Source organism: Anabrus simplex, chromosome 1 (genome assembly GCF_040414725.1).
Source record: "Anabrus simplex isolate iqAnaSimp1 chromosome 1, ASM4041472v1, whole genome shotgun sequence".
NCBI classification, from domain to species: Eukaryota; Metazoa; Arthropoda; class Insecta; order Orthoptera; family Tettigoniidae; genus Anabrus; species Anabrus simplex.
In genome coordinates this window covers 1,559,623,826-1,559,636,296 of record NC_090265.1, presented here as the reverse complement: position 1 = coordinate 1,559,636,296, position 12,471 = coordinate 1,559,623,826, and the positions used below count along the sequence as shown (strand labels likewise).

General features: G+C 37.8%; 1 protein-coding gene across 1 annotated transcript in view; it reads left to right on the top strand.

The window, feature by feature from the left end:
• crb (crumbs) overlaps window positions 1–12,471 on the top strand; it is a 625,965-nt gene that overhangs the window by 386,937 nt on the left and 226,557 nt on the right. The window contains exons 9-10 of the mRNA XM_067138875.2: window positions 4,473–4,611; window positions 11,177–11,387. Of these exons, the coding sequence (XP_066994976.2) occupies window positions 4,473–4,611; window positions 11,177–11,387 (350 nt within the window). The remainder of the gene's footprint in view (window positions 1–4,472; window positions 4,612–11,176; window positions 11,388–12,471) is intronic.

Here is a 12,471-nt window from a genome sequence, read left to right as displayed (position 1 = left end):
ATAGTGTATATATTGGTATGTTTATATTGGTTAAAAAGGTCCCAAACCTTGACCTAAAGGTTGTATACAGGCTGAAGATGCCCAAAATAATGGGTGAAACATGTACCTGACCTAAATAAATCTACATGAAATCATGTAGATAATAACCACATTAAACGTGGAAAGTATTGAATAGGTGGTTTTTTATTAAATTATCCTTGATATCTATGCCTAACATACCACTTACTCGAGCAGCTCGTCTTCTTTCTCCCAATTCTTCCCAGCCCAAAATTTCCAACATTTTTGTAACGCTACTCTTTTGTCGGAAATCACCCAGAACAAATCAAGCTGCTTTTCTTTGGATTTTTTCCAGTTCTTTAATCAGGTAATCCTGGTGAGGGTCCCATACACTGGAACCATACTCTAGTTGGGGTCTTACCAGAGACTTGTATGCCCTCTCCTTTACATCCTTACTACAACCCCTAAACAACCTCTTAACCATGTGCACAGATCTGTACCCTTTATTTACAATCCCATTTAGGTGATTACCCCAATGAAGATCTTCCTTATATTAACACCTATTCCCAAAAGGAACTTTCACCCCATCAACGCAGTAATTAAAACTGAGAGGACTTTTCCTATTTGTGAAACTCACAACCTGACTTTTTTTGCTAGGGGATTTACGTTGCACCGACACAGATAGGTCTTATGGCGACGATGGGATAGGAAAGGGCTAGGAGTTGGAAGGAAGCGGCCGTGGCCTTAATTAAGGAACAGCCCTAGCATTTGCCTGGTGTGAAAATGGGAAACCATGGAAAACCATTTTCAGGACTGCCGATAGTGGGATTCGAACCTACTATCTCCCGGATGCAAGCTCACAGCAGCGCGCCTCTACGCGCACGGCGAACTCGCCCGGTCAACCTGACTTTTAACCCCGTTTATCAACGTACCATTACCTGCTGTCCATCTCACAACATCGAGGTAACGTTGCAGTTGCTCACAATCTTGTAACTTATTTATCACTCTATACAGAATAACATCATCTGCAAAAAGCCTTACCTCCGATTCCACTTCTTTACTCATATCATTTTTATATATAAGAGAACATAAAGGTCCAATAATACTGCCCTGAGGAATTCCTCTCTTATTATTACAGGGTCAGATAAAGCTTCGCCTACTCTAATTCTCCGAGATCTATTTTCTAGAAATATAGCAACCCATTTAGTCACTCTTTTGTCTAGTCCATTTGCACTCATTTTTGCCAGTAGTCTTCCACGATCCACCCTATCAAATGCTTTAGACAGGTCAGTCGCAATACAGTCCATTTGACCTCCTGAATCCAAGATATCTGCTATATCTTGCTGCAATGCTACAAGTTGAGCTTCAGTGGAATAACCTTTCCTAAAACCGAACTGCCTTCTATTGAACCAGTTATTAATTTCACAAACATGTCTAATATAATCAGAAAGAATGCCTTCCCAAAGCTTACATGCAATGCATGTCAAACTTACTGGCCTGTAATTTTCAGCTTTATGTCTATCACCCTTTACTTTATACACAGTGGCTACTATAGCAACTCGCCATTCATTTGGTATAGCTCCTTCAAGCAAACAATAATCAAATAAGTACTTCAGATATGTCTTTAGTATATCCCCAGAAATCTTATCAATTCCAGCCGCTTGTCTAGTTGTCAACTTTTGTATCTTATTGTAAATGTCATTTTTATCATATGTACATTTTAATACTTCTTTAGCATTAGTCTCCTACTCTATCTGGACATTATCCTTGTAACCAACAATCTTTCCATACTGCTGACTGAATACTTCTGGCTTTTGAAGATCCTCACATACACACTCTCCTTGTTCAGTAAAATTATTCCTGGAATATCCTTCTTGGAACCTGTTTCTGCCTTAAAATACGTATACATACCCTTCCATTTATCACTAAAATTTGTATGACTGCCAATTATGCTTGCCATCGTTATCCTTAGCTGTCTTCTTTGCTAGATTCAATTTCCTAGTAAGTTCCTTCAATTTCTCCGTACTTCCACAGCCATTTCTAACTCTGTTTCTTTCCAGTCTGCACCACCTTCTTAGTCTCTTTATTTCTCTATTATAATAAGGTGGATCTTTACCATTTCTTACCACCTTTAAAGGTACAAACCTGTTTTCACATTCCTCAACAATTGCTTTAAACCCATCCCAGAGTCTGTTTACATTTTTATTTACCGTTTTCCACCCATCATAGGTATTTTTTAAAAACTGCCTCATGCCTGCTTCATCAGCCATATGGTACTGCCTAATAGTCCTACTTTTAAGACCTTCCTTTCTAACACATTTATTTTTAACTATGAAAAAAACAGCTTCATGATCACTAATGCCATCCGTTAATTCGGTTTCTCTATAGAGCTCATCTGATTTTACCAGCACCACATCCAAAATATTTTCCCCTCTAGTTGGTTCCATCACTTTCTGAATCAGCTATCCTTCCCATATTAGCTTATTTGCCATTTGTTGGTCATGCCTCCTGTCGTTCGCATTTCCTTCCCAATTGATATTTGGTAAATTGAGATCTCATGCTACAATCACATTCCTTTCCATGTCATTTCCCACATAGCTGATTATTTTATCAAATAATTCTGAATGCGTGTACACTCCAAAGACATCAAGTTGCTTATTATCTTTAGAAATGAGCCTTACACCTAGAATTTCATGTTTCTCATCTTTAACTTTTTCGTAGCTTACAAATTCTTCTTTCACCAGAATGAATACTCCCCCTCCCACCATTCCTATCCTATCTCTACGATACACTCTCCAGTTCCGTGAGAAAATTTCTGCATCCATTATATCATTTCTCAGCCATGATTCAACTCCTATTACAATATCTGGTAAATATATATCTATTAAATTACTTAATTCTATTCCTTTCTTTACAATACTTCTACAGTTCAACACCAACATTTTAATGTCATCCCTACTTGACTTCCAGATCTCTGTACCCTTATCACCGCTCCCTAGACAACCCCGTTTCCCTGATTGTACCTCCCTATTACCCTACCAAACAAATTTTCTATCTTATATGTACCGCTGCGGTTTAAGTGAAGGCCATCTGAGCGCTGATCCCTATCTCCTAGCCACTCATTAGGATCTAGAAATTTCACTCCCAGTTTCCCACATACCCACTCCATAGTCTCATTTAAATCGCCAATCACCCTCCAGTCAGTATCCCTCCTACACAGAATTCCACTGATAACAATCTCCGCTTCCTTAAACGTCACCCGTGCTGCATTTACCAGATCCCACACATCCCCAACTATGTTGGTACTTATATTAGCTTGCCTTACGTTGTTGGTATGAACGTGAAACACTACCACCTTCTCCTTCCCCTCCTCCCTCTCTTCTACTTTCCTCAACATCTGCTTCAACCTAATTCCCGGATAACACTCTACCCTGGTTCCCTTTCCTGCACACACTTTCCCCACATGTCTAACGATGGACTCCCCCTTGACCAGAATGATGCACTATGTGCTGTAGATTATAATTTGTTCTTCATTTTGTAATTTTTAGCTCACAATACATAGGTAAATAGAGTTCAACTTCAATCTGTTAAGTTTTGAATGTGGATTTAGTGTTTTCTATACAAAAGATGATTATCAATGTTCAATGATTATCCATGGCTTAGCAGTTTAGTGGAGATAAAAATAAAGAAGATGGTTATGGATGAACCAATGAAATCATTGTCTTGAAACCATCTTTGGCTTGTTGATTGTCCTACTATCATGAAGAGACCATGCCAGTTTACATATAATCACAGCTGTTCCTAGAATTCTACGAAACTTTTAAGAGTCAGAATCATTGAGAATAAGTAACTAAAATTAATGTGGAACATTCTTGGACATACTTATACTAATATGTGATGTCCTCAGGGAAATAATACCATAAGTTGAATGGCAATATTTTACAAGACAAGGAAAGAAATGGATGTAGTGAGAAATATTTACGTTTTAATTAAGCAATATCTGTTAGCCTGATCCTGAAACTAAATGACATTAGCATTAGCAACACTGTCACTGCATTGGACTGCCTCTGAAAATCTCAGTACTGTACATGTTATGGACACTTAACAGATAATTCTTTCTAAATGTTAAACTTATGGCAGATGCTCAGTTTTCAAACTAGGGATTCATGGTTTGCAAGAAAGCAATCATTATATTATGTACAATGAATACAAAAATTGACATTGTCCAACTTATGGTATCATTTCTGGGTGACTGTCACATGTATTTATCATCATCATCATCATCATTATTATTATTATTATTATTATTATTATTATTATTATTATTATTATTATTATTATTATTATTGCCAATGTGATATTTGTGATATATTCATACCTTTGTGATGATTTTTACGTCTGTTAGTCTTCGGTAATCCATACATGAGCTCATCTGTTTTACAATTTTCTTTATTTTATTGTTTTTCTTCATATAGGTACAAAGGTTACAACTGTGAACAGAATATAAATGAATGTGAAGAGAACAGTCCTTGTCTCAATGGCAAATGCTTTGACAATTATGGTGGATATACTTGCCAGTGCTTTCCAGGATTTGGAGGCCAAAATTGTGAGATGGTGAGTACAGTCTTTATTTAATTGTACTTTGTAGTAATTTTTAATTTCTTTTTGCTAAATGTAATCAACTATAGACACCTTATTGCAGCATGAATTTTTTTAGATTATAAATTCTAGCCACCTACCGGTTGTATATAAATAGAGACATAACATTACTAAAGATCCTAACAACTCATAATGGGCGTGAAATGAGATCTTAAACATCTAGCTTACATCCACCCTGCCTATTTTATTTATACACATTTGGTTATGTCCAAGTAGATCAAACAGAGTGACCAAACTTCTCAAATCTTGCCTTGTCTTGGTCTCCTTCATTGCAAAATTGTGACTGTTTAGCAGAGTAAACTGCTTGTGCCTGTGGTGGATGTGACAGTTTTGAGAGCACTTACTGTACTGTACTGTACTGTTCTAGAGAATCAAATGTTACTGATTTGATTCTGGCTCAGTTTGATGTTGAAATATGACACTCATGTTGTCATTATCATCCAGATTGTGAATGTCTTTTTCTGTTCTCATAACAGTTTCGCCATATTCTGTGAATAAATTATCATCAGACTGAGGGTTTTTTCTACGAAATGCAGTCACTTCAAGATCACCCGTTGTCTCATCAATGGGATATGTGTGGTATTTACATTTTTTTCACAGGGTATGGAACAACATGCATTCGACATAATTATGTCCATATGCCCACATAGGCCTAACCCCATACTATAGACGACTGGTTACGACTGAATGACAGACTCCATGCAACTATTTAAGTGTATCAAGTGCTTTCTGGAAACACTCCTCTTTTCCTAACCACCAGATTTCGCTACCTTAGTTCACTACACCTGTTCAATACTTGGTGAGGCTGTACGCTAGAAATTGCTGTACATCGAACCACAACCTACAACAGGTTGTTCACAATTGTCGCCATGAGCTGGTGGAATGAACTCCCTGATGATATCAGGGAAGCTAAATCTAAGACAACTGGGCGAGTTGGCCATGCGCGTAGAGATGTGCGGCTGTGAGCTTATAGGATGTTAAAAGGTTTGTTTTTTTCACCTATTCAATACATATAAATTTTATAAATTAGGAATTTATTGTAGATTCCACTTGAGACATGTTTCGCCCTTCATTGAGGGCATCATCAGTCAAAATATCACCTCAAGGTAAAAAATCAGGTAACTGGTTAGTAGTAGACATGTACAAATTAATACATATTATTAACAACATATAAAAATTAAGTATGGGAAAAAATTTGCACAAAAGTGATGGTTGAACATGTAGGTTTAGATGAAAAGTCAGCACCAATGCCTAAAAATAACAAAGTAGAGTTCTGCAGTGGTGCTCTGGAGAAACAGTTGACGCAATCATATGAAAATAAAAAGTTTAAAAAATATTTACAATAAAACAATTAAGGGAGAAAAGGTGTAGTGTTTGGCATCAATGTTAGTAACCAAAAATTGATGTCAAAGGTTGGTAACTATACAGTATTTACATAGTTCAATTGAACAGTTGAGATAAAGTTTTTAAAAAATATTTACATTTAACATTCAGCGTAAATGTTTGTAATAAAAACTAATGTTAATGATTGGTAACTATATAGTAATTACATTATCTAATTGAAAGTTGAGAATTTACAATTATATACATATTTACACAAGAGCAGCTGGTGCGCAAGGATAAAAAATTTTAGTACCAAGTGCGTCCTGATGTTTTAGAGGTTGGAAGAAAGAATTAGCATTGACATTTCAGAAATATGTAGAGCAGATTATTTTAGTTAAAAATCACCGGGGGTAGGGGAAATTTTTATAGCCAAATGAGGTTTTATAGGCATCAAGCTGAAAGTTTTCCAGTTGAAGCGCCGAGATCGGGACGGAGACTGGTCAGTGTGGCTGGAGATTCATGGGTAATCCGTGCGTTTGAACGACAACAATGGTGACAGTTAAAGTGGGTAATTGCTAATTAGGAAAAATGTTGTGGGTTGAAACTTCTGCTTATTCTTTTAGTTGACTTCTGTAGCATCGATTGTGATGTGGAGACATCGGTGTGAAATGCCGGTGAGACAAAATGATATTGTTCCGTGGAATAAAATAAGGCGGACTACGGGATGAAGTTGTTGGTCTTTACTGGTCTGGTGAGATAGAATAGAGTTGCTTGTGTTGTGGACTGCTGTGGAGAGATTAGAAAGTATACGGCAACTGCAGAGTCAGAGCGTTAAAGCTGAGGTGAGGCATCTTCTTATTCTGACTGCGAAGAGGAGCCGTAGTGGCCCGCCATATTTGTGCCGATGTGCACTGGGTTCCGGCGAGTTGTTGAAAGTTGTATTGTAAGAAGTGGAAGTTATCTGATGTGTCACTGAGAGGTGATTGTTGATGAGTATTGGTGGACTAAGAAGGAGGCTCAGTCGGTAATACGCACATGCGGTTAGCAATGGCGGCGGGAGGAGTCTAACCGCATGTGCGTATTACCGACTGAGCCTCCTTCTTAGTCCACCAATACTCATCAACAATCACCTCTCAGCGACACATCAGATAACTTCCACTTCTTACAATACAACTTTCAACAACTCGCCGGAACCCAGTGCACATCGGCACAAATATGGCGGGCCACTACGGCTCCTCTTCGCAGTCAGAATAAGAAGATGCCTCACCTCAGCTTTAACGCTCTGACTCTGCAGTTGCCGTATACTTTCTAATCTCTCCACAGCAGTCCACAACACAAGCAACTCTATTCTATCTCACCAGACCAGTAAAGACCAACAACTTCATCCCGTAGTCCGCCTTATTTTATTCCACGGAACAATATCATTTTGTCTCACCGGCATTTCACACCGATGTCTCCACATCACAATCGATGCTACAGAAGTCAACTAAAAGAATAAGCAGAAGTTTCAACCCACAACATTTTTCCTAATTAGCAATTACCCACTTTAACTGTCACCATTGTTGTCGTTCAAACGCACGGATTACCCATGAATCTCCAGCCACACTGACCAGTCTCCGTCCCGATCTCGGCGCTTCAACTGGAAAACTTTCAGCTTGATGCCTATAAAACCTCATTTGGCTATAAAAATTTCCCCTACCCCCGGTGATTTTTAACTAAAATAATCTGCTCTACATATTTCTGAAATGTCAATGCTAATTCTTTCTTCCAACCTCTAAAACATCAGGACGCACTTGGTACTAAAATTTTTTATCCTTGCACACCAGCTGCTCTTGTGTAAATATGTATATAATTGTAAATTCTCAACTTTCAATTAGATAATGTAATTACTATATAGTTACCAATCATTAACATTAGTTTTTATTACAAACATTTACGCTGAATGTTAAATGTAAATATTTTTAAAAAACTTTATCTCAACTGTTCAATTGAACTATGTAAATACTATATAGTTACCAACCTTTGACATCAATTTTTGGTTACTAACATTGATGCCAAACACTACACCTTTTCTCCCTTAATTGTTTTATTGTAAATATTTTTTAAACTTTTTATTTTCATATGATTGCGTCAACTGTTTCTCCAGAGCACCACTGCAGAACTCTACTTTGTTATTTTTAGGCATTGGTGCTGACTTTTCATCTAAACCTACATGTTCAACCATCACTTTTGTGCAAATTTTTTCCCATACTTAATTTTTATATGTTGTTAATAATATGTATTAATTTGTACATGTCTACTACTAACCAGTTACCTGATTTTTTACCTTGAGGTGATATTTTGACTGATGATGCCCTCAATGAAGGGCGAAACATGTCTCAAGTGGAATCTACAATAAATTCCTAATTTATAAAATTTATATGTATTGAATAGGTGAAAAAAACAAACCTTTTAACATCCTACATTCAGTATCTTCAATACGGATAACAATGATTTTTATCACTTGCAATGTGAGCTTATATCCGGGAGATCGTGGGTTCGAGCCCCACTCTCAGCAGCCCTGAAGATGGTTTTCCATGGTTTCCCATTTTCACACCAGGCAAATGCTGGGGCTGTACCTTAATTAAGGCCACGGCCGCTTCCTTCAACTCCTAGGCCTTTCCTATCCCATCGTCGCCATAAGACCTATCTGTGTCGGTGCGACGTAAAGCAACTAGGAAAAAAAATCTAAGACAAAGTTTAAAATCCTCTGCCAGTGTCATCTTATAAACACTTCACACTTCCAGTCTTTTTTGAGTATTAATGGGATGCATGAATGAGAGTGAATATGGTTGTTTATTGTAACGTGTTGCAGTTTAAACTTTAGTTTTACTTTACTTTAGTTAGTTTATACCGAAAGGACCAGGAGCCCTAACTTTGCCACAGCGAAGTTGCTTTACTACTACTACTACTACTACTACTACTACTACTACTACTACTACTACTACTACTACTACTACTACTACTACTACTACTACTACTACTACTACTACTACTACTACTACTACTACTACTACTACTACTACTACTACTACTACTACTACTACTACTACTACTACTACTACTACTACTACTACTACTACTACTACTACTACTACTACTACTACTACTACTACTACTACTACTACTACTACTACTACTACTACTACTACTACTACTACTACTACTACTACTACTACTACTACTACTACTACTACTACTACTACTACTACTACTACTACTACTACTACTACTACTACTACTACTACTACTACTACTACTACTACTACTACTACTACTACTACTACTACTACTACTACTACTACTACTACTACTACTACTACTACTACTACTACTACTACTACTACTACTACTACTACTACTACTACTACTACTACTACTACTACTACTACTACTACTACTACTACTACTACTACTACTACTACTACTACTACTACTACTACTACTACTACTACTACTACTACTACTACTACTACATGTATATGGACTGGACAACAAGACTAAAAAAAAATCATCAGACTAACTCTCACCAACACAACTTCCCAAGTAAAATTCATGGGAAATATATCTGAAAACTTGACAAGGAGATGGACTTTTCCCACTACTCTTTAACATAGCCCTGGAAAAAATCATGAGAGAATAGGAACAAGCTCTAAAAGCTCAAGGATATTGGCAACCATTAAGTATGACAAGAATATGTGTAAAAAGATCCTGTCTTACTTTCGCAGATGATCTCACGATCCTCACAACAAATGAACCACAGGCAATCAGCAAAATCGAAACTCTCAAGAAATGCTCAGAAAAATTCGACCTACAAATCTTCTTCTCAAAAACCAAGGTCATGTGCAACCACTGCATCCTCCAGAATTTGACCACGAGATTTGCCACAATCGAAAAGTAACTGAGTTCCGATATCTTGGAGAAATTGTAGTACCAACAGGAAAACAACAGAAGGCCCCTGAGGTCCGCATCTAGAAAATGAAGAGAGCCCTCAGCCGAACGCAAAACAAAATATGCCTCTCAATCTTCACTAAAATTTGACATTACTACACCGTGATCAAACCTGAAGTACTATATGCGAGTGAATGACTGGATCTCCACAGAAAAACAGTACTCGAAGACATCCTGAAAGAGGAATGTAAAATCATTAGAAAAATTCTCGGCCCCAAACTGACTGATGAAGGGTACTGACTGTAATCTCGTACAAAAACTGAGGAGCTCTCAAACCTTGCGGCCGACATCAGAAAAAGACTCCTGAAATTTTACGGACACATCAAACTTCTTCCAGAAAACAGACTGACAAAAATCTTACTAGAGGCAACAGAAAACATCAAAACAAATAGGTGGACATTGGAAATCCTCCAAGACCTGGAAAAATCAGGAATCAAACTGGCCAACATTGCAGACTGAACCTGCTACAGAATGAAAATCAGTAATTGGAAAGTAGTCAGAGAGAAACCATAAAAAGAAGACAGGAGCCAATTGAACAGAAGAACGAAGAACCACAATGAGAGAAAAAAATGAAGGCTGCCTGGCAAAGAAGGAAATCCACAACTCTTAAGTGAGCTTTGCGTGATCAGTTTTCTGGTCTTTTTTTGCATCTAATAATAATAATAATAATAATAATAATAATAATAATAATAATGATCATTGTTGGCAAGTAGATGCTGTATGTGGTGAGGGGAGGTTGGGACAGACAGAAAGACAGGCAAGAAAATGGGGGAAAAAAGGAGCAGTCCATGGAAATACCTCCACTGCAGAGAGGTTTGGAATTCAATCCAGTGAATAGAAATTATTTACCACCACCTCTCCTATACTGGTGTTCAACATGTTGGTGAATTTTTTTTCGATCAGCAGGACTCAACCCAACTGACTATGATGTCGGACCATATAGACTTGACGCTTTAACAGTCATGGCCACCAGGCAGACGAAACAGGGTTTTACTCTTATTTAATTTTCATAAGATCGGCTTGAAATATTCAGAATCTCAAACTACTGGGACTGTACTGTATTTTGTATTATATTCTTGAGTTGCAGCATTTTGCTGTTACAGCTGTTAAGTTCTAACTTACACTTTTTTCAATTATAGATTATATAAATTGAAAAGTCCTTTTTTTAAATATACTACTATTAATAATTTGTTGGTATTGTTAATAGAACAGCACGGAATGCAGCTCAGGTCCTTGTCGCAATGGAGGACGATGTACCAACATACCTGGAAGTTACATCTGTGATTGTAGTCCAGGTTATACTGGACGGGATTGTGATGTGGCCATAATGAGTTGTGATCAAGTGACCTGTCCACCAAATAGCATTTGCACTCCTCTTCAAGATGGATTTCAGTGTGTCTGCAAACCAGGATACCAAGGTAACAATTTGTTCAGGGTAGTAATTTATTTATAAAAGTTCAATAAAATTATAATTGTGTGTGTACACTGGCACCATATTTTGTTTCTGTCTCAGATTAGGTATACAAGTTGAAAGTGGGTTAGATCAATTTTTGTCTCTCTGTCATGGTTCATGGTGTGGGTTACTGTAGTCACGTCCTAGTTCGTGAACCATGGGCAATGGCTGTGTGGCCTAGTAAGTGGTCCTGAGAGTCGGGATACCAGTTGCTACAGAATGGGAGTGGGCATCTCGGACATATTCTCATTCATGGCCCTCCTCCTGCTAGGGCAGCTAGTACTATACAATCCACCGTGGTCCCTAACCCGTTAGAGGTGAGATCCTCACTTGGATTATGTGCAAGTAGAGTAGCATCCTGCTTCACGAATTTACTGAGCTCAGAACATTATAAGCAAGCCTCATACCTATGGGAGTAATGGAGTTCCACTCCCATCTGACAGGCGAGGGACTCCTTGGAAACAACTTGGCGAACAGAATGGAATTCGAAGGGGAGCTATCAATATTAATGGGGCTTATGGAAGAAGAAAGTAGAACAGGCTGCGTCAGCAAGAGGATGCATCAGGATGTGCTAGAAGTAAGTGATATTCGGGTAAGGGAAGATAACAAGGAAGAGATAGGGGATAATAAAGTGTACTTGATGGGTGTTAAAAAGGGAAGGGGAGAGTATGGGTAGGGCTGTTCATCAGGAATACTATTGCATGCAACATAGTTTCTGTTAGGCAAGTACATGAGCGAATGATGTGGGTATATTTGGCAGTTGGAGGAATTAGGATGCGAATTGTCTCAGTGTATTCACCATGTGATGGTGAAGATGAGGATGATGTTGACAAGTTTTACGAAGTGTTGAGTTACATTATAGTCAGGGTCAACAGCAAGGACAGGATAGTGCTAATGGGCGATTTCAACGCGAGAGTTGGAAATAGAACTGAAGGATGTGAATGGGTGATTGGTAAATGTGGAGAAGATATGGAAGCTAATAGGAATGGGAAATGTTTGCTGGACTTCTGTGCTAGTATATGTTTATCAGTTACGAATACATTCTTCAA